We start from the raw sequence: 22,792 nt of genomic DNA on the forward strand, positions 1-22,792 counted from the left end.
GTGTGGTTCTCTTTAGGAGAGATGGCAGCAATGTCCGGGAAGAACAAGACAGGATCCCTCCGCACATGGGGGGCCGTGCGCTCCACACCAAATTCCATTTTTCTTATTAAACAACCACCATCCAGACGGATGGCAGGGGACACACAGCTAGTGTGCGCCTGACGAGGGCTCTGCACCCCCAGGGTTCCATCCCTCACACTGTGCTTTGGGGAACCCGCGTTCTCTGGGTCAAGGCCCCACCATGTGAATGTGACGGGGGGGGGGGGCAGGAAACCCCAGGCCTCTTTGTGCCACATCCAGGACGACAGAGCCTCCTCCAGGAAGAAGGCCCGTGTCTCCTGCAGCGCCCAGCAAGGCTTCGGGATTGGGGCCCCTCTGTCTGGTGATCACATGCAAGGGGGGACAGGGGCAGCCGGCTGTGTTTTTCAAAGGCTGGAGAAGTGCCCCTCTTAGGGAAGTGTGGAGCCCCGGAGGGGCTCTGCCCAGGCATGGCTGCCCAACCCCAGTCCACTGTGGGGGGGGGGGGGGCACGGAGGGTGGCCTGGGCCGTCTGCGCCTCCAGGAAGGCTCAGGTTAAGGTCCCGAACCGAAGCCACTGGGAGCCAGGGTGCGGCTGAGGGAGGCAGGCTTGTGCGCTTTTGCTGTAAGTGGAAGCTAACAGTGATCTGTGCCTCGCACCCGCCCCACCACACAGGGTCGTCCCTCAGGGAAACAGCAGATGTTCCAGAGCTGCTCACGCGCAGACCTGCCACTCGACCGCAGTTCCCGAGTCTCCCTGGGGACTGAGCGGGGCTGCGGGAACAGCACTCCCTCGTGGGAGAGGCTGCTGGCAGGCATCTCCACCTCAGCCACTGCCTCCGGGGCGTTTGTGCCTCGTGGTGTCGGAGCCTGACAGCGTCGTTCTTTCAGCAAAGATGTGCCCTCGGTCTGTGCGGGGCCTGCCGCGCTCACCCTTGCTTGCCCTGCGACTCTGCCCGTCCACCCGCCTGGAAGATGCTTCTTTCTCACTCCTGTTCAGTGATCTGGTAGTGTGTGCCTGGTGGTGGTTTCGTAGCTTCTCTGACCTGTGCGTTTATCATTTCCATCAAATTAGAACTTTTGGACATTATTTCTCAGTATTTTTTCTGCCACTGCCCCTTCCTGGGACGTGGCGCACAGTGTGTCTGTCGGGCGCCCTGTGCGGCTTCGGTTCTGAAAGTGCCTCGGGCTCTGCTCCTGCACCTGTGAGGACGCTCCTGTCCCCGTGTCCACCAGTCCGAAGTCTGTGCCGTAGCTGCTCCGTTTCCTCTTAAAGTCATGTGGTTTTCGTAGTTTTCATATTTCTCTCGTTTGCAACCGTGTCGTCTTGTAAATCCCTTTATTCACAGTAGCGGTTCTGACGTCCTTATCTACTAGTTCCCGATTTTCTCCTGCCTCTGATTCTGTTCTCGTGACCCTTTTTCCCTCCCAGCTGTGGCTCGCACTTCTGCAGATCCTGACGGGACGCCGGCCACCGTGGGCTGTTGGTGAGGGTGTGGACGCTGTGTGCTTCTCGGTGCTGAATTCTTTCCTGCCGAGCAGCTCCCTACTCACGAGTCTCGTCGCACCGGGCGGGTCTGAACTAGCATTAGAGGCAGGGCTGGTCTAGCCTCCCTCGGGCCTGGGCCTCGTGGGGTCTCTGCTGTGTGCCTGGCTTTCCCCTGGGTCTCCACCCGCCTCCTTCCACGTGCCTGGGACTCTGTGGCTGGCAGACTTGAGGGCGCCCAGGCCATCCCTGCAACTACTGGTCTATGCCCTTCTTTTCCGGCACAGTTCCAGCCAGCCACCTTGACCCCCCCCCAGCGTCAGGTCTGCCCTCTGAGGGTTCCTTCCCTGGGCCAAGGTCCACTAATTGCCCCTAGGGAGAGCAGAGGCTGGTGTGGGTCTGTGTGGCCGCCCAGGGTCAAGCTTCGCCTGCTCTGTCTCCCATCCAGCTACAGCACTGCTCCCTCCTTCCAGGCCCTCGAGCCTTGAGAAGCCAGTTGCCCTGGATGCAAAGTCGGAGTGTTCCTGGAACCACTGAGTATTGAGGCAGGATGATCATGGCCTCGGGCCGCAGAGGCTGGCCCCACTTTTCAGGGATGAAGGGGCAGTGTCAGATTTGGCACGCCAGCTACCGATGGCTCTGCCTGAGTCTTGAGAAACTCCCAAGGTCATCCCTGCTGGGCTCTCCTCAGGGGAACAGGAAGGAAGGGTGTGCCCAAGCGTGTCCTCGGATTATTCCAGGGAAGCCGAAAGGATGGAGCTGCTGGAGGAGACAGAGGGGCACCTTGGACAGGGTCTCTGGGGCTCTCCTCTGTCCCCGTCCTCACTGTTGGGTGTTCGCAGACGGAATTCGGGGAGGCCCGGCGCGTGGGCGGGCAGCGGGCACGTGGTTCTGCTCAGTTCTCAGAGGAGCCAGACAGACCCCGTGGCTGTGCCCTGTCCCCCTCCAGATGGTACCTGCTGTGCAGAACCACATGACCGCCCTGCTCGCCCAGCTGGACTGTTTCAAAGAGGTGAGTGGGCGACCCCGCATCTGGGCCACCCCAGAACGTGGCAAAAATGCCACATGTGCCATGCCCTCCACTCTCAGACTGGAGGCGTGGCAATCCACGGACCACTTTCCCCGTGTTTCCCCAGTCTAAATGCTTACGTGATCTTACCTTCTAATTCATCCTGGGACACGAGAGACCGCCAGAGCCCTGTGAGCCTGCACGTCACTCCACTGGGGTGTCCTGGACCCCCTTGGGGAGCTTCTTGAAGGTCTATCAGGAAGCCCCTGGCGCTGCTAAGTCTGTCTGTCCTCCCTCAAGGGTTTCTCAAACCCATCTTCAGATTTCAGTTCAGGTTTCAGCAATTCCCATCTGCTTTTCGCCTGGTACTTTTAGGACTGTGCTCCCTGACACACAGGGCGCGGAGAATGAGTGTTCTCTGCCGGTGAGTGTCCTTTCCGGTGAGTGACTTTGGGCCTGGGTTTCTGTGGGGTCTCAGCAAGGCCGCGAGGGGCCAGGGGTGAGCCCGTGTCTCGGTATGTGTGCAGGCTGGACCCGTTGCGCCTTGAGAGGTTGGCCCCGGGCTGCGCTGCTGCTGGGTCTTCAGTGGTGACAGCGGCCATGTCTCCGGGCAGTACGGGGTCGGAGTGAGGGTTTGCCCAGATGGACCCTTCGTGGCTAGACGTGGGTGCTGGTGGCCAGCAGTGCGAGGGGCTCTGAGGGGCAGATATGAGGGTTCCCCACATGCCCGGCGCCCCACCCAGCATAAGAGAATGGAATTTGGGAACGCACCCCACTGTGGGCTGTCGGGAAAGGAGGCAGGCTCAATGTCCCAGTTGTAATCGGGCCGTACAGAGCAGTGGAGGGAGCTTCTGCCGCTGTACCCCCACAGCCCCAGAGAGCTGCACCAAGACCGCCAGCCCCTCAGTGTCTTGAAAGGGGTCCAGATGGAGCAGACCACCAATCGACCCCACGTAAATCGTGCAAACTTTCGTCAGAAGGTGCAGAGAGCTGCCAGACGGCCAAGACTCCTGAGAGGAGGAGGCACAGCCGAGCTTCAGGGACACTTGCCCCTCCGGTCACTTGCTGACGCAGCTGGGAGAAGCTGGGGAGCTGAGCAGAGTGTCAGAGTACCGCTGGCCTGGGGAGGCCAGTGCTGGGAGGCCAGGCCCCCCTGGGGAGGAGGCACAGGGATGCGGCTCGCGGCCAACTCCGGGGAGGAGCCCCACATGCCCAGAGCAGCCCGCCAGCTGGGACCACAGCCCAGGGCCCCGCCTGTGAGAGAGACTGCGGCCCAGGGGCTGTTAACGTGCAGACAGTGAAGAATGAGAAATCATTATTTGGGGGCTCACAACCAAGAACACTAGTTTTCCAAATTAATCCTGGGAGAGCCATGAATCCACACATCTCACATCACACCTCATAAAATGCCGTCGTAATCCATAAAACTGACATGACCCATCAAAAGCACGGTTCCTCCTGCCAGACCCTCATTAGGTTGGCGTCTGTGACCTCACATTCCTCCCCGATCCCCAGGATCAGGACCCGGCTGTAATGAAAATTCAGGAATTAAGGGGCTGGGCAGCAGCAAAGGAGAGCGGAGGCAGACCGGCTCCCGGCGTCTATGGGCCGTCTGGGGAGTAGAGCCCGGGTGCCGGGAGGTCTGACCTCGACACCCCACGCTGGGCATCCCACAGCGAGGCCGCGTCGCCACACCTGTCCAGTCACCTGCGCGAGGAGACGGCCTGCCCTGCTTGGCAAACGGCCGTGGGCTTGTGAAGGTCACACCTGCTGCAGGAATAATCCGTTTGGTCACGTGTGTGGACGAACTCGGCTTTTCTCCTCTCGCCTCAGGGGCGATTTTGTGGTGGTCCGGTTTCATCTTTTTCTCAAAGTCCCTCCGGAAGCAGGTCTGTCTGGCCGCTGCCCGGCTCACCGGGTCCCACTCGCATCTTGGCTTCTCCTTGCGTGCGGCAGCTCGTGAACACTGCCACTGCTTCAGCTCCTGCCCCGTCCTGGGGCTGCCTCCTCCCTCCGCGGGACTTGCCCAGGGTCAGTTCCTGGGCAGGAGCAGAGGGCCGGCTGCCAGCAGCCCCACCACAGCCAGACCTGCGACCTTTGACGTCTGTATTGCCGTAGCCCCGGAGTAAACAGCGGTCCTCGGGACACACAGCACAGCACTAGTTGTGAAGATTTCAGAAACTGGTAACTCGGAACTTCATGGAAAGCAGACGTCTCCCCTTCTAAAGATACTGTCGGGGAAGCACCTGGCGTGAGAGGACGGCACCATACGCACCTCTGACAGGCCACGCCCAGTCCAGCAGGCGCGCCGGACGCCCCCGCAAGCTGCGATCCGTCCCAGATGCGGGACAGCACGCCAAGCTCCACAGCTCGCGCACCACTGGGTGGGTCTCGGGACCCCGAGCCGGGAGACAGTGGAGGCCAGAGTTTTGTGCCCACCAAGTTCAGGAACAGGCAGAGTGACAGGCGGCAGAGGTCAGTTCACAGGTCATAGGGTGGGGGTTGGGGACTAACAACGCAGGCACCAGGGGACTGTGAGGTGGAACCTTCTGGAATTTATCGTGATTTACAGGAGAGTCAGCATCTGTCAAAAGCCATTGAACCATACGCGTAAGGTGGGTGCCTTTTTCATGTATTTCAATGAAACTGACTTAAAAAGTAAGAATGCAGATTTGCCAGAATGCATGGTTCCTGCTGCTTCCTCGCCGCCTGTTCCCGAGCCCATGCTGCTCTGGGGGCACCTGTTCATGCGTGGGGAAGCTGCCTCCCCAGGGCATTGGGGCCTCCTTGGAGACCTCCCTCACAGAAGCCTCCCCCTTGGGTGCATGTGGGCTCTGGGCCGTGCCGCCTGCGGTCTCGGAGGGCCTGGTGTGGGTGGGCAGGGCAGGGGCGCAGCAGGAGCATCCTCACCCTCCAGGGCCCAATGACAGAGTCATAACCAGGCCAGAGATGTTATTTTTAAGTCACTAAAACAATTTACAAAAATGTGCAGCTGCTAGAAGGAACCTTCCAGAAGTTCTGAAAGGTGGCTCCAGGCTGCAGCCCTCTGACGGCCAGCAGCTCGCTGGAAAACGGGCTGGGGGTGCAGGAAACCCCCAGGTTGTTGGCACTCCATCCACCTGGAGACTTCTTTGTGACCTTCGTTCTTAAGACCAAGATGCTGAGTCGTTTCTAGGGGTGAACCTTATGGGAAAACTGTCACCATCCGGCTCGTCCGTAGACGAGCCCAGCACGACTTGGACACAGGGCAGGCCCATTTGGGCTTCCTGGACCGTGTGTCACCCCAGACCCTGCAGCTGAACCAGCCGGGGCTGCTCGAGGCCTCTGAGGAGGGACAGTGGCCAGCCCTGTCTTACGGTGCCTAGAAAATGCAGGAGGTTGGCTCCACGAAGCCGCACCTAAGGGGAGGTCAGCCACGCCTATCCCAGCAGACGCCCAGGTCGGCCTCATGCATGGCCACTGTGGATGTGTCTGGGGGGCTGCTGGATGTGGAGGGCAGGGCAGCCAGACAGGTGCCCCCGACCCCTAACTTCCAGTGGGCAGGCAAGCGCCTCGTCCACCTCCCACATGACGGGCACAGGTGCCCGGGGCTGCCCCAGACCTGTACCTGTTGACAGTCCCCAAACACCAACTACAGGATCAAATCGCACAAAGCAGCCAGCTCCCAGTTCTGCGGGGAGGAATCGGGCAGCCTGAGAGGCCGGAACTGAGGTGTCCGCAGGCTCGGTCCCGCTCAGGGCTCTAGCAAGAACCCGCCTGCGAGATCAGCTGAGGCGTGGACGCGCGCGGGGCCAGTCTGCGGAGAGTCAGGCACGCAGCCTGTGGAGGGACAGGGGCCCAGCCCTCGGGCACCTCAAGAATCGGCACAGGCACCGTGTGCGCTTCTTAGAGGGCCGGCCCTCCAGGTGTCACTCCCCCTACGCCAGCGCTACAGCCGCCACATCCCGTGCAGAGTCCGTCCGGGTGTGGGCCTCAGCGAGCTCCGTCCCCTCCAGGTGGTCCTCATCATCAGCGGGAACCTGAGCTTCCTCAACTGGCTGACCATGGTGCCCAGCATGGCCTGCTTCGACGACGCCACTCTGGGGTTCTTGTTTCCCTCCGGGCCTGGTGGCCTTAAGGACCGAGTCCTGAAGCTGCAGGAGGAGACCGCCCGAGGGGCCCAGCCCACCCTGAGATGCGGTAAGTGGACAGTGAGTTTCCACATCAGCCTCGGAGTCGCGGCTTGGGAGTAAGGGGCTGGCGAGGGTCTTGGCCCAAGAGCAGAGCTCACCCCACCGCCCCCGTCTGCCCCCTACCAGGCTGCATGGTGCGGCGGGCAGTGCACGTGGCACTGGGCGTCCTGGTGGCCTGGCTCAGTGTCCCTGTGGTCATCAACCTGCTGAGTCCCACGCAGGTCATGAACACCTCCTTCAACCCGCTCAGGATCGTCAACACATACGGAGCCTTCGGAAGGTATGGGTGCAGCCGCCCCTTGCCCTGTCCATTCTGTGCACCTGGGACCCAGGGGGACAGCCCCTCACCCTGGTCCACTCGGAAAGGAAGCTAGGGTGCAGAGGCACAGCGGCCACCTTCGTGTGCCTAGAGCCCCCTGCCCCGGTCTCCCCACAGCATCACCAAGGAGCGCACAGAGGTCATCCTGCAGGGCACAGCCAGCCCCAACGCCAGCTCGCCAGATGCCGTGTGGGAGGACTATGAATTCAAGTGCAAGCCGGGTGACCCAGGGCGGCGGCCATGCCTCATCTCCCCCTACCACCACCGCCTGGACTGGCTGATGTGGTTCGCGGCCTTCCAGGTAAGGGCCTCTCCTGCCCCTCCCCTCCCGGGTGTGTTCCCAAGGCTGTGGCTACCTCAGTGGGGACGCCCAAAGTGTGGCTGGTGGGGGTGAGGTCACTGCCTCATGCGACACCCCCCTTCCCCGGCCTCGTGGACGCGGGACAGGAGGCATCTTCGCCCCTCCGGCGCCGCACCCCAGGACAGCAGGCCGGGTGCAGTGCGTGGCACCCAGGGCAGAATCCCAACCCCCCTGGGCCACATCCTCCTCCCGGGTCTTTCCCTTGGTGGTTTTGAGCGCACAGGCTCCGCCTCTGCGTCTGGAGAGCAGTGAGCGCCCCCCCCACCGGGGTGTCTCCACATTGCCCAGACACCCTTGCGCAAAGGTCTGTGGGTACAGAGGGCCAAGGTTGTCCCCACCAGCTCCTCTGAGCCCTTCCACCAGAGATGACAAGACAGGCTTGGCAGGGATGTCCCTGTCCCATCTGTCTGTGAAGACCGTCACTCAACGTGAGACCCCAGGGCTAGCAGCTGACAACACTGAGAGGCCAGCACCTGCTCCCCCCAAGAACAGGACGGTGCTGTGGAGCCCACCCCGCAGAGGAACCATCGACAGACACCTGCCCAACAGGCCCAAGCAGGGAGCAAGTGTGCGCCCACCATCCAGGAGAGGCTAACCCCCCCCACCCCATCTGAGGGTGACCAGGCGGGGAGTTGAGGGCCCCGGGGCCACAGCTGGGCGGCCTCATCCTGAGGGCTCCCTGCATCCCTGGCTCTGTGCCTGGAGCCAGCACCCTCTCCCTTTCTCACACCCAGACCTACGAGCACAACGAGTGGATCATCCACCTGGCAGGCAAGCTCCTGGCCAACGACGCCACGGCTCTGTCCCTACTGGCCCTCAACCCTTTCAAGGACAGGGCACCTCCCAGGTAGGACTCCCCTCCTGGACGGGACCCCCGTCCAGTGCAGCCTCTCAGGGCTTCTCCTACAGATGCACCCTCAGCCATGCTCGGAACCACAGGAAACGTGCCTGGGTGCAAAGATCCCCAGGCTCTGGGCCAGCCCCTTTCTTGCGTACTCCTGGCCTGCTTAAGGGGTGGGGGCGACCCTTTTAGTGCCAATGGGTTCCGGAGCTGAGTGTCCCTTTTCCAGACGTCACCTGGGCCCCCACGGTCCCCGTGGCAGGGCCTGGCAGCGTCCTCCTCTGGGGAGCGGCACCTCAGCAGGCAGAGGGACAGGCCACCCGACGTGGGGTCTCCCTTGCAGGTGGGTCCGGGGAGAGCACTACAGGTACAAGTTCAGCCGCCCTGGGGGCCAGCATGCTGCCGCGGGCAAGTGGTGGGTCCGCAAGAGGATCGGCCCCTACTTCCCCCCGCTCAGCCTCCGAGACCTAAAGGACTACTTCCGGTCACGGGAGTGGCCGTACCCGGAACTAGAGTAGAAGTGGCCCCAGTGCGCGGAGGAATAAAGCTGGAAGGCCTGGCTATTTGAGTGAAGTCTCATGTGCCCAGCACCGCTGCCCTGCTCCCAGACCTGGAAAGCCGGCTCAGAGAGGAGAGGGTCCCTGAGCCAGCGTGTCCCCTCCTTTCATACATAAAGCACCTGACCCTGGCCCCGCTGTGTCCACCAGCACCCAGGTAGGCCCTTACGCCCGGGCAGCTGAACCCCATCACACATCTGGTGTGGCCACAAGGAAGCTGCCGCTCCCTGCCTGTGCTCTTAGCCCCCCGTGGCTGTCCCCCCATGTCCAGGATAGGCCTGGGAAAGGGAGAAGCCAAGGCTCCCGGTCCTCCCCACCCCCTTCTCAGAACCTTCGTGCCTCCTCAAGGTCCAGCATCCAGAGGCATGGACAGAAACCCTTTGTTCCTCGTCCCCCTACTCCCTGACCTGCAGAGGGGGCTCAGCTGGGGACATGAGAGCCGTCAGCCCTGGCCTGGGCCCTGGGAGTGCCCACAGCAGCAGTTCTGTCTAGATTATTCTTTGCTTGGCAGTCCTTCTGGGGCCCTCTGCCATTTGAAGTGGGGTGTGGCCCCAAATCTTTACTGCCTGATGTTAGCTGTGAGCAAACAGAACCCCCACCCGAGGGGTGGTATTCTTGCTGCACCCCCAGCCAAGCACTGGGTGGCACAGCCCCCTGCCCCGGTCACCAGGCAGCCCTCCCCTCTTCCGCAGCCTAGCAGGAGCCGCCACCCACCCCTTCCTCCCTTCCCCCCCCAACAGTCCAGAGGGCCTGGCTGCACCAGGGAGGGTCCCGGCGGGAACGAGGTGGTTCAGGCAGGAGGCCCGGCCGAGGTGGGCACAAGCGTGGTCTGTGTGGAACACCCGCCCCCGACAGCCCGCCTGGGGGGCCAGCCAGTCCAGGTGCCAACAGAGAGGCCGTGTTCCTGCTCGCAGGAAAACAGGCTCCCTGTGTCTGTCTCAGAACAGACGCGGCCTCAGATGAGGAGCCTGGAGCCAGCAAGTCTGCCCACGGCAGCCGCATGGAGCTGACCACCAGCCTGCCATGGCCTGGGCAGCCCTTCCTGGGGGGCTGTCCCGGGAGCTGTGCCGCTGGGTGGGGGCACCAGAGTGGGCAGGGGGCCGAAGGAGCTTACAGCTTGGCTTGGTGGCCACCCTGCCAGCCCTTCTTGCTGCACTCTGGGCTCACTGCCACCCAGGGACTGAGAATTCCTACCTGGGGGCTCCTCTCCGGGCCTCAGTCCAGCTCTGCTCCCCACCCCCAGTCTCCCAGGACCCCCTAAGAGACAATGCTTAGGCCTGGGGGCATACCCGTCCTGGGACAAGACAAACATCTGCTCACCTTGGGGGCCACTGCAGGGACTCCAGGTCCAGGCACTGGGGCCTCTGACAGGAGAGACCCCATCAGACCTCCTCCCCCAGCCTCCACCCTTCCAGAGGCTAAGGGCCCCCCGGCCTCCATCCAGGAGTCAGCAGACAGAGCGTATCCTGAGGCCCACAGCCTCTGGACAGACCGCATCCCTCCTCCACTCAAAACCCTCCCGTGGCTCCCCCACCTCACTGAGCACAAGCCTGGGGTCAGCAGGTCACCCCACAGGCCTACCAGGACACAGGGCCTCTGCGCTGGCAGCTCCTGCACCGACACCCACGCAGCTCACACCCCTGCAGGGCCCGAGCTGCTCGTGGCCACACACCAGGCCGGTGGGGGCTTGGCCTGGCCCCCGAGTGGCAAGAGGCCCCAGTACAGGCCTAGATTAAGCGTGCGCCTCGTGAAAGAAAAAGGCCCAGACCGTTTGCATCTGCTCTGCCCGACGCTGCCCTCTCTTGGAATCTGCTGTTTCTTGGTCAACACAGAGAAACCTCAGGAGCCGGGGGCTCAGGGACACAGGATGTGAGTCCACCCTTCCCCAGCCACCCAGGTGTGAGGGGCCACGGGACAGCTGTGTCCAGGTGGACCTAGTGCACTCTTTCCTCCCAGCTGGTAAGAAACAGACGCGGCAGAAGCCAGGGGTCAGGCGTAGATCAACATGCCAGAGACGCCGCCCTCACCTTCCAAGACCTAAGGGGGGGGCACCAAGGTTCAAGGGCGGGGCCTAACCCTGGGGACCAAGCCCTCTCGATCCAGCGGCTGTTCGAGGGGCCAGGTACAGCAGCCCACGCCACGTGTTAGGCAGGGTGTACGCAAGCCTTCACCCAACTGTGGGGCGTGGGAGTCTGCTCATTTGCTGAGAGGGTCCCCACTCAGAGCAGAGACCTACAGGGGCATCAAGTTCCTGATGCGGCCCCCTCTCCCCCTGGGGCTCCTGGATCTGCACTGGGACGGCCCTATGCTGCACGGTCCCAGGCCGTCGGGGGCTGGCTGCACGGGGTCCGCACGCCTCAGGGCCCAGAGGCTCTGCAGGAGGATGGGCACGGTGATGAATCCGAGAATGTCGCGGATTTCTGAAACTGGCCCAGGTGGGGCCTGGGGAACCCAAGCCGTTAGTACTCCTAACTGTTCGACTCGGTTTCTTCTGCCATGACTCAACGCTGTTCACCACATGTCCCTGTAACTTCAGGAACTCCCCCTCTCTGGGGTGATGGCCCTTCTCCATTCCTGATGCTTATTTGGGCTTTCCTTTCTTATCTCCTTGTCAGTCTCAAAGCCCCAACACTGGGTTTTCCCGTCAGCTTTCCTGTTTCCTTCCTCCATGGTCCAGATGTTCGCTCTTTGCCATCTTGGGCTGAAAACTTCCATTTCTTTCTATTCCGCCTTCTGATCTCCAGGAAATGCGGCTAAAGACCCCCAGCTGCACCTGCAAGCTGTGCTGGACACTATGAGCCTTCTCTGAATCCTAGAAATGTTGATTTCCCGGTTACCTCGTCAAAAAAAATAGAGGGGGGGATTTTAATTTCCAGACGAATGGATTTGGGGCTTTTACCTTCACTTTTATCACATACATTTGCCACCCCAAGCACCCTTAGGATTGACATCCCTTTTAGAAGTGAACAGGCTCCTGGGAAGGAGTCTGGGAACAGTCCTGAGGCAGCTGTTTGCCTCCCTCTGCCAAGAAGGTCCCCTGGGTCCATTCCCCACGGTGACCTCTCTGCCCTGTATCCACACAGTATAAAGATACCTTCCTCCTCGGGATGCAGTTTCAAACCCAGGGAGTAAAGTAGAACTCACATATCAGCAAAAAGACCTTTAAAACCCCTAAAGTAATCAATGAAATTGACAAGCCTTTAGCTTAGGTGACAGAGAAAGAAGATGCACGTAACTAAAATCAAAGTAAAGCAGAGGCATTACTACCGACCTTACGGAAATAAAAAGGATTACAAGAGTGCTATGAGCAACAGTACGCAGAAAAATTAGATCACATCAGTGAAATGAACCACCAAAAGTGACTCAGGAAGGAACAAAAGTTGTAAAAGATCTATAACAAGAGACTACACGTACTCAAAAACCTCCCAATAAAGAAAAATACTGAACAAGACAGCTTCACTGCTGAATTCTACCAAGAATTTAATAGAACACCAGTCCTTCCCAAACTCTTCCAAAAAATTAGAAAAGGGAACACTTACTAATTCATCTCATGAGACCAGTTTTACATTGATGACAAAGCCAAAGACACCACTACCCCTTATGATTTTTGCATCCGTAAGCAAAAATCCTCAACACAATACTAGCAGAATAACAGCATGATAAGAGGATTAGATGGCATGACCAAGCGGCAGTGCTTAAGAAAATCAATCACTGCCGTGCACCACACCAGCAGAATGGGGGGTGGTGGCGACAGCACACAGTCCTCTCAACTGATGCCCGAAAAGCATTTGACAAAATCCAACACCCTTCCATGAGGAAAGCCACTGGGGAAACTTCCTCAACATAATAAAAGCTAGTTAGCAAAAACCCAGAGCCAAGAGTGGAAGGGTGAAAGCTTTCCCCGAAGATCCAAACTAAGACCAGATGCCCACTGTCATTGATGCCACTCAGCACCACACTGAAATCCCAGCCAGAGCAATCAGTCAAAAAAAAAAAAAAAAACCACTTTAAAAAGAAGTACAACCACCTCTATTCACAGATGATGGGATCCACCAAAAGAAAAACACCCTCTAGAGCTAATAAACTAACTCAGCAGAGTTGCAGGTACAGAATCAACACCAAAAAAATCAGGTGTGCTTCTGTACACCAGCAATTAGCAGTCTAAAAAAGAAACTAAGGGAACAATTTCATTAATTGCATCCAACCAAAAAAAAAAAAAAACCTACCAAAAAACTTAACCAAGGAGGCGAGAGACCTGTACACTGAAAACTGTGTAACACCGCCGAAAAAATTCTAAAGACAACCTTCAAATCAGTGGAAAGCCACCCACAGCTGTAAACTCGTGACAACAGTGTTAAGATGACAGTACTACCCAAAGCAATCTACAAATGCAATGAAATCTCTATCGAAATTCCAACGGCCTTTTTTTGTAGAAATGGAAAAGACAACACTCAAATTCACACGGAACTGCAGACGGCCCCAAATAACAAAAACAATCTTTAAAAAGAAGTTGGAGAATTCATATGTCCTGATTTAAAAACTTACTACAAAGCTATGGTCATCAAAACAGTGTGGTCCTGGCATAACAACAAACACATGGAAAGGAATAAAATGGAAACCTAATAAACCCTCACACATATGGTCAAATGATATCTGACCAGGATGCCAACACTGGGTCCTCACCTCACACTGTATTCAAAAATTAGAATGAATGAAAGAGCTGAAACTATCAAAAGTCCCAGAAGAAAACATGGATTTAACAATGGATTCTCAGGACACCAACAGCAGGAGCAACAAAAGGAAAACCAGATAGATTGGACAACATCAAAATTTAAAACTTTTGTGCATCTAAGGACATTATCAGGAAAGTGAAAAGACAACCCATAGAGCAGGAGAAAATACCTGCAAGTTATATACGAGTCCAGTATCCAGGATATATAGAGAACTCGTACAGCTGAGCAACAAAAAAGACAAACCCCAATTCAAAAGGACTTGATCAGCCATTTCTCCAAAGACACACAAGTGGCCAAACAGCACATGAGAAGATGCTCGACATCTTTAGTCACTACCAGACGCACGTGAAAACCACACTGAGGCACTACTTTGCGTCCACTTGGCTGTGATGGTTTTAATCAACAATCACAAGCATCGCGAGGACGTGGATAAACTGGGAACTGTGTACACTGCAGGTGAGAGTGTAAATGGTGCAGCCACTGTGGAAACAGTCTGGCAGCTCCTCAGAAAGTTAGACGTGGATGAACAACCACAAGATCCAGCAATTCCACTTCTCGGTATACGTATCCAAAAGAATTAAAAACAGGGACTCAAACAGACACTTGTGCATGAATGTTCATGGAGGCACAATTCACAGCGGCCAAAAGGTGAAAACAACCCAAATGTCCACCAACAGAGGACTACATACACTAAATGTGATCTCTCCATAAAATGGAACAGTCTGCAGGAGTAAAAAGGAATAAAATGTTGACACCTGCTAAAATATGGATAAACCTTGAAAGTATAACGCTCAGTAAAATAAGCCAGACATAAAAGATCACCTATTATATGGTTCTATTTATATGAAATATCTATAACAGGTAAGTCTGCAGAGACGGAAAGATTAGTGATTGCTAGAGGCTAGGGTGAGGGGAGAATGAAGAGTGACAGAATAACGGGTAGAGGGGTTCCTTCTGAGGGGATGAAACAGTTTAGAACTAGATAGAGGTGGTGTTTACAGAAATTGTGATACACTAACTGCCACCAACTGTTCCCTTTAAAACCATTAATTTTGTGATAATGTCAGTTTAACCTCCATTTTTAAAAATAAAACCAAGAAAAACCTCCTAAATGTCTCAAGACCCCAACTTCCCTGTCTCAGAGGCCAGGAGACCTCACACTGCCAAGATCTAGTGGGAATGCAGGGGGAGCCAAACACATACAGTACTGATCCCTTTTGTGTTAAGTGCTTAGGGCTAGATTCTCTTAAGGCCAATACATAAGGTGGTGCTTAGCCAGTGGGATAGAAAGTGGGTGTCCAGAGCCAACATATAGACTCTCTCTTACAGGTATGCAGCTACCAAATGGTCATGGAAAATTTGAATAAATAAAGGGAACCATGGTTACATGATGCATAAACCTTCTGCCATCTAGATGGCTTTCTGCCAAGGCTGCGTGCCCTGCCCTTACCTGGAATCAGCTCAACACCTAGCATAAATGGGGTTCTGCCCCATCTCTCCAAGATATGTGGCCACCTTGCTCCACTGGGACTGACCTGGCTGGGTGGGCAGCAGGCTGTAGGGAAGAGGCACCTTGTCCTCATGACATGGGGACTCCCAAAAAGGCCTTTGCATAAAACCAGAACCCTTTCAGGGCCAAAACATTTGAGAACAAAACCAATGAAACCCAATCTGGTTCTTTGAAAATGCTGGTGAAAGGAATAAACTTCTAGCTACAGCAATCAAGGGAAAAGGACAGAAAATACAGATTATCAATATCAAGAATGAAGGCAGAGTCATCACTACAGGTCCTACAGACACTGAGAGGAAAATAAGAGAATATTATCAACTTTATCCTAATGGACTTGGAATACTAGATGAAATGAAAACAATTCCATGAAAGATCTAAGTTACTAAAACTGACTTATGAAAAAAAGAGAAAACCCAAACAGTCCCATAATAATGAAAGGAACTGAATTCATGAATTAAAACCTCACAAAGAAGATTTCCGGCTGAGGTGACTGGTGTGTTCTATCCAACATTTAATGGAGAAATATCCTATGCAAACACTCATACACTGCTGGTCAGAATATAAAACGGTGCAATTGCTCCAGAAAAATCTGGCATTTCCGAAAACACTAAACATCTTCTACCATACGACCCAGCCATTCTAAGTATCTACCAAGAGAAATGAGAAAACAGACCTGTGAACAATGCTTTTAGCACATTTATTCAGACTAGCCAAAAACCAGGCAATAGCCCAAGGGTCCACCAGCAGAAGAGTGGATGAATCCATTGTGTTGCATCACCAGCAATAAATCGGAATTATTGATACACATAACACATCTGAACCTCAGAAACATGCTGAGCTGATAACGAATCCAGAGACAAGAGAATATACACCAAAATGATTCCATTTATACAGAACTCTAAGGAGGAAAAAGTCTCAACTGCAGTGACAGAAAATAGGTCAGTGGTTACCTGGGGCCATCTTGGGGAGGGGTTGACTGGGAAGTAGAACAGGGAGTATTTGGGGGGCCGGAAACACTACATCTCAGTTGCATGGTAGGTAACACGGTATACACATTTGTCAAAAACCATCAAGCTGTACACTTAAGTAGATGCATTTAATGTAAATTGCAACCAGCTCTCCAAAGCTCTGATTTACAGGGTTTTTAACTTCCACGATCTAAATACTCCCACTGCATCTGATTTCAAGTGACCAACATGTCATCACTCAGCTCAGAGCTGAGAAGAGATACAGGGTAGTGTAAGCCAGCATCTGCACGCTACCACTTGCACCTCGATCAAGTTGATTTTGAAAACAAAAGATGACAAAGAAACCCTGAAATATCCCCTACACCAGGCTAAAATACAGAATACTGGCAATGCCACGTGTTGACGAAGGCACAGAGCAATCGAAATGCATTTCGGACCCAGCAGCTCCCTCCCTCAGTGTGTACACCACGGACACGGATAGGCACCCTCGAGGAGGTCTACTCTAAGGGTCACAGCAGCACTGTTCGTAAGATACAAAACTGCCAACACGTCACCGCCAAGAGTAAAACGGACAAATGAGTGTTCATGGGATACTTCCCAGCAAAGAGAATTGACAACCTACAACCACACGGCGGACGGCATGAATGTCACAGGTGTGCTGCTGAGCAAGAGGGGCCTGACGCAGTGGGGGGCGCAGGCTGCATGACTAACTCTCAGAGATGTGCAGAACACCACTGGGGGCTACACAGAGCCAGGCTTGTAATGGGGATGGACACCAGGGGCCACGAGGGGTCTGGCAGCGTTCTAGCTCTTGGCCTGATGGTTGTTGCACTATACTCACTTTGTAAAGTTTTTTGAGAGCACACGTTTTGTGGACTTTTTTGTATGAGTTCCAATTCACAATTAAAATCTTTTAAATAGAAAAACCTATGTTTTCATGGTCAAGCACGAGAGTCTACTTTGTTTCCGATATGTTTATCATAACGAGCACTAAGCTGGCTTGTCTTTTCACAGACACATCTAAGAAAGTATAAGCAAAATGGATGTCTGCGTCCACCGTGAGTCCTAACGTACTTACGTCCCCATCCTCTTGTGTGTCCTTGGCTTGTTGCCATCCCTCTCCACCCTCCATTTTCCACTCTTTCGAAGGGTTTTCTGTCCTCTTTTTAAGCTGCCATGGGGCCCCTTCCAGCCCACGAAAGGACTAGGAAAGCCTCACGTGCCCCCTCTCTCCACGCAAGGCCTCAGGCTCGTGGCTTGGATCTCCTGTGACTATGAACGTAGCTACCTAAAGTCAGCTTGAGATCAGAGGACTCGTGCAAACTTGACAAAGATTCACACTGAGAAGACTGGCAGGCCGCCCCATTCCCACCCACGTCTACCTGCAAGGACACCTTGGTTTAGGGCTGCAAGCCAGGGAAGCTGTGATGGGCAAAGCCAATGAGACAAGATGATGCCTCCTGTTGAGGGGCAAACGATGCCTTTGTCCTCAGGGAGGGTCGCTGGCGAGTCACCTCCCTGCGCTGGCTCTGGCGGGTGCTGCACCTGGGCCGTGGAGGGCACTCGGCGCCAGCCCTGCAGCTGCAGGCCTTTCTGTGGTGGGCACACATTTGCATCTCAATAACCCCTGATTAATATTTAAGGAGCCAGCTGTCTGTGCCACATGGAAAAGGAGGGGGGGGGGGAAACGCCTTGTTCCTTTAAGGGGTGGGCTCAAGGCTGTTCATCAAGTGGCCTTCATCTCCCCACTGGGTCTTCACACACACACAATTCTTCTCCATGAAAAAATATGAAGCGCCATTAGCGAGTTATCAGGGGCCGACTGTGTCTCCATCAATGCCCCTCAGTCCATTGTGGCCGTCGTGCAGCTGCAGGGCTGGCGCGGAGCAAGCTGCCTGGGCTCTGTCCCTCTGTCTGTCCGTTGTCACCGGGCACCGTGTCCAGCATGGCCTGTCACTACCCCGTCGAACGGAAGCGGACAGCATGTTCAGAGCTCATGCACTGCCCTGGGGGTCGAGCCAGCCAGCACCCCCACCCAGCCCAGGGGGCCAGGGGCCCCACTGCTGTCCCCCAACGCCGGCACAGCCACCAGTGCAGAGAGTCCTCCCCTTGCTGGCCACCACCCCAAGCCGGGTCTTGGCTCAAAAGTCTGCCCCAGAGGCCTCCGCTGTACGTCTCTGGGCAGTGTCAGTTGTAGTGAGGTCAATCGTGTCCCTCAAAACACATGTCCACTCAGAACCTCACAACATGACCATCTTTGGAAAAACGGTCTTTGCAGATATAATTACCTAAGACGAGGTCATGCTGGAGGAGGGTGGGCCCTGAATCCAGTGTCTGCTGTCCTTGTAGTAAGAGGAACTACAGAGGCACAGGGAGAAGACCATGTGACCCCAGACCCTCGGTCCCCAGAGACCTACACACTCCACAGCAGTGGAGGCAGCGACTCTGGACCCGAGAGAACCCCACATACCCAAGATGGCCCCTCACAGCCCCGCTCCTTTCCAACCTGGGGGGCAGGGGCCAGGTGCCTCCTGGGACAGCAGCCCCACCAAGGTCAGGGGTGCAGGGAAGCAGGGCCAACAGTGGTATGGGGACTGCCCTCCCAAGCCCCATCTGGCCCCTTGACCCCACCTGCCCCTGTGAGTCCTGGGCCCCCTCCAAGCCCTGAGCACCCAGCCAGGAACCAGCTGAGACCCTTCATGCCCACCCAGGGGGGCATATCACCCTCAGTACACACAAATGCCTGGATCACTGAGTTCCTGGGAACCTCAGTGGGGCGTTCACGGGGGACACCCTGGGAGGCCCCAGGGGCCTCCACCTGGGGAGGTCGAGGGTCCCAGACCCAACGCTCCCACTGGTGGGATCCTGCTTCCCCCACTCCCACCCAAGGGCAGGTCTAGAGAAAGTCAGTCTTCCTCAGAGTTCCTCCTCAAATTCCCCAGACAGCATGACTAGGTCCTCCAGACCTGCACACAGCCCAGTCCTGCCCACCTGGCACAAAGAGGAGGGATCACAGGCAGCACCCACCCTCCTTCATGGCGGGTCCAGGCTAAGGGATACTGGGATGGTCAGACTGACTTAACACGTCCCTTCCCCAGACGGAAGACCACAAGGACAGGCTCTGCCCTGGCCAGAGGGGAAACATGCCCCAAGTATGACTCTGCACACCCACTTGCCCGGGAGGGGACCTACCCACCCCTCCCCGAACACTATTCCCGCCCCTTGATTCCCACAGGGCCCCTGACTTTCTGAAACTCGAGAGCTTCCATCTTTTACCCCCAACCCCGGGTGCTGGGTGAGGCCAACCTGCAAGAGGCAGAAGAGTTCACTTTACCTGGTCTCTTCCCTGCCACTGGGGGCAGGTGAGTTTGGAGGTTTAGAGGCAGAGCCTGGGCAGCCCCATTGTCCCCAGCACTGGAGTTTCCACAGGGGACAGACAAAGGACAGGCTGGACCAGCGGCAGATTCTTGCCAAACCTCTCAGAAAGCCTCTGGTTTTCAACGGTGGGATCTGAAAGTGCAGATCAGGGTGGTGGGCTGACTCATTTCATGGATTTTCCTGAGGAGGAGAGACCCCTATTCCCTAGGAAGAGAAAGTAAGGAACACCCAGAGATGGCAAAGGCGCTGATGAGGGCCCGTGCGCACACACGTGCACAGTTGTGGATGTGACACCACCACATACAACGTGTACCTGGAAACACACCCGCAAGCATGCAATAGTGCACAGGGCTGTGCATGCAAATATCACAATTTCATAAATTGTGGGGATGGCTAGGTAGTTCAGAGCTAGAAGTGACCACCCAGACTGACCTTCCACCCTGTGGGCCTACGGGGGGGTGGCCACTGCCCAGCCTGTACGGAGCACCCAGGCCAAGGGCATCTGCCCCCAGGGACAGCCTCTAAGCAGGAGCCATGTGCCCGAGGCTTCGGCTGCCCTTTTCTCCTACAGGGAGGAAATAAGCTCCCCACGAGCTTCAGAATGTCGAGCGAGGGACTTTTTCTGGGTTCAGATGCCCCTTCCAAAGGAAGGTACGGCATCCCAGGGATGGGGGTAACCACGGCCAGCTGGTGACCACACCCACAGTGTTGCTGACCCATCCCTGTGCCCCCTTAGGGTGCCCAGCAGTGTGGTGGCCACGGGCTCTCAGGAGGTGGTAGGAGGTGGTAGGAGGACAGTGACTGTCTGCAGGGCCACCAGCCCCCTGCCCAATCTGCAGCTGCACTGACCAGCCCCGCCCAGGGCAGCTGTGAGCAAGGAGCCCAGACAGGAGCCCGTGGCCGCCACTGCACACAGCCCACTGGCTCATTCCACATTCACTGGTGTCACAGGATTTTGGCTGGCGGGATACAGTCACCAAGGGGAACACCCCCTATCGTCCCTGAGTGCTGGCGAGGGGAACAGCAGCAAAGCACAGAGGGCCTCCGGGGGGGTCAGCAGCCCTGGAAGCCTCCAAGCAGCTCTGCCTGCTGAGCCCAGAGACACCACACTGTAGTATTTCTTTCCCATGTCCCCAGGACCAGAAGAGAGCACCTGAGAGGGCACCTTCTTGGCATTGGCTCTCCCTCAACCCAGCCATGCCCTAAGGCCCAGCGCAAGGGCGCTGCCAGTGCACGAGGGAAGCCATGTGGAACACGGGAAGATGCCAGGATTCTGGACTCAGTGTGACCCACCTTTCTGGGGCTAGGGTCTGTGGCTCAGGTTCCCAGAGAAGCTCCTCTCAGGAACAAGTTTAAATGGGAATGGTCTCCCAGGAACAGGCTGGCAGGGAGGCAGGAGAGTGAAGAAGCCCAGCACACAGCAGCCATTCCACTGGGGTGCAGAGTGAGTGCGGCCCCAGGGGGCAAGGGGCAAGCCCCACATAGAGGAGTGAGTGTCCCATCCCAGGGGCCAGGGACAGCTAGTCCACTGCCTGTCAGAGCGCAGGTACCCCAGCTGGGTCGACCGCACAAGGCTGGACTCTGATCCCAGATAACAAAGTGCCCACACCTGCTCTGTGGCTGCTGGCTAGAGACAAAGCCAGGCCCCCAGGACAGCATCCAGCCCAGGCCCAGACACCAGGACACCCACGGGTCCCCACAGAAGGTGGGAGCGCTGAGCCTCGTCTCTTCCTGAGAGCCTCCTGGGACCCCACCACTGAGAGATATACACAGCCCCTGCCACTCCCACAAAATTAAGGGAAGGACCCTGAAGATGTGAGAGGCTGACACACAAGGGCACACACCGTGGTCCTCACCTGCCTGCAGGGCAGGGACCCACACCCCCTCGCACAGGTCGGGACAGAAGCTGAGAAGACTGTGGAATGACTCTCCTGCCTCGATGATCCCATAGCCCTGGATTCTGAACCAAAGACCTGTGGGTCACTTTGCAGGCATGGAGGACTGACCACCCCACCTTCTCAGGGTCCATGGGTTCAGATCAGGGCCAGGGAGCGATGTACCCCTGCCCCGATGTCACTCATGCATGCCCCCACACCTGGGACTGTGCAAGACAGCAGCCCACACCGCCAGGGACTCACCATGGCAGGCTGAGTGCTGGATTCCAAATGACGCGCCCACATCCTGTGCCCCAGAACCCAGCGGTGTGACCTTCCTCGGAAAAAAGATCTTTGCTGTTCTAATGAAATTAAAGGTCTCAAGGTGAGTCCATCCTACCAGGATAGGTCCAGAATCCAAGGACAACTGTCCTTCTAAGAGACACAGAGAAGCCACACGAAGATGGAGGCAGCAATTGGACAGCTGTGGCCACAACCCGAGTGACACCGAGAGCCTCTGGAGGCAGGAAGGAGCCTCCCCTGGAGAGAGCACAGCCCCACTAGCATCTTCAGCTCAGAGTCCTGACCTCAAGAGCTGTGAGAAAAGAAGTTTCCACTGTTTTCAGCCGCCCAGTTTGTGGTAAAGAGTTACGGCAGCCGCAGGACAATACAGAGCCACCATCCCAGATGTGATGTGGGTGTAATGGGGGCAGCCCCATCACCGCACACTTCCCCTGACTTCTCTGGTCAGCCGTCGGGGTACGGCTGCCCCTCAGCCTCATCAGGACTCACCCCTGACCTAAGGCTACACTGGACACACCCAAAGTAAGATGCAAAAATGCCTGCCCTTTGGTAACTTGGATGAGATGGACCAATTCCTCAAACCCACAAAACACCAAACTCACCCAAAATGTTAATGGATATTGAATAGTCCTATAACTATTAAAGACATTCAATTTGCAGTTGAAATATAAAGGAGAAATGTCCAGGCCCAGGGGGTTTAACTGGTGAATTCTGCCAAACGTTTAAAGAAATAGTAACACCTGGGGCGCCTGGTTGGCTCAGTCGTTAAGCGTCTGCCTTCGTCTCAGGGCGTGATCCCGGAGTTCTGGGATCGAGCCCCACATCAGGCTCCCTGCTCTGTGGGAAGCCTGCTTCTCCCTCTCCCTCTCCCCCTGCTGGTGTTCCCTCTCTCACTGTGTCTCTCTCTGTCAAATAAATAAAAATCTTAGAAAGAAAGAAAAGAAAAGAAAAGAAAAGAAAAGAAAAGAAAAGAAAAGAAAAGAAAAGAAAAGAAAAGAAAAGAAAAGAAAGAGAGAGAGAGAGAGAGAGAGAGAGAGAAAGAAAAGAAAAGAAAAGAAAAGAAGGAAGAAAACAGTAACAACAATTCTACCCAATCTCTTCTAAAAAGCACAAAAGTAGGAAACACTTCCCAATTCATTTTATCAGGCCAGCATTACCCTGAGACCAAAATCAGGAAAGACAACACAAGAAAACTACAGACCAACATCCCTCATAAACATAGAAAAATCCTTAACAACATGCTAGCAAATGTACCAGCCACAT

At 56.0% G+C, this 22,792-nt stretch overlaps 1 protein-coding gene across 2 annotated transcripts in view; it reads left to right on the forward strand.

The window, feature by feature from the left end:
• Positions 1-8,769, forward strand: part of LMF1 (lipase maturation factor 1) — a 42,326-nt gene extending 33,557 nt beyond the window's left edge. Inside the window, exons 1-7 of one of the 2 annotated variants that reach the window (XM_087853921.1) lie at positions 2,559-4,988; positions 5,086-5,128; positions 6,509-6,692; positions 6,812-6,965; positions 7,122-7,305; positions 8,100-8,212; positions 8,550-8,769. In XM_087853921.1, the coding sequence (XP_087710047.1) occupies positions 4,855-4,988; positions 5,086-5,128; positions 6,509-6,692; positions 6,812-6,965; positions 7,122-7,305; positions 8,100-8,212; positions 8,550-8,724 (987 nt within the window). In that variant the 5' untranslated portion in view covers positions 2,559-4,854 and the 3' untranslated portion in view covers positions 8,725-8,769. Of the gene's footprint in view, positions 1-2,558; positions 4,989-5,085; positions 5,129-6,508; positions 6,693-6,811; positions 6,966-7,121; positions 7,306-8,099; positions 8,213-8,549 lie in introns of those variants that run through there. The other variant, XM_087853919.1, reaches the window with a different exon arrangement.
• Positions 8,770-22,792: the final 14,023 nt, after the last annotated feature.

This window comes from Ursus americanus, chromosome 2 (assembly GCF_024610735.1).
Source record: "Ursus americanus isolate L20-20 chromosome 2, mUrsAme1.1.p, whole genome shotgun sequence".
Lineage (NCBI taxonomy): Eukaryota > Metazoa > Chordata > Mammalia > Carnivora > Ursidae > Ursus > Ursus americanus.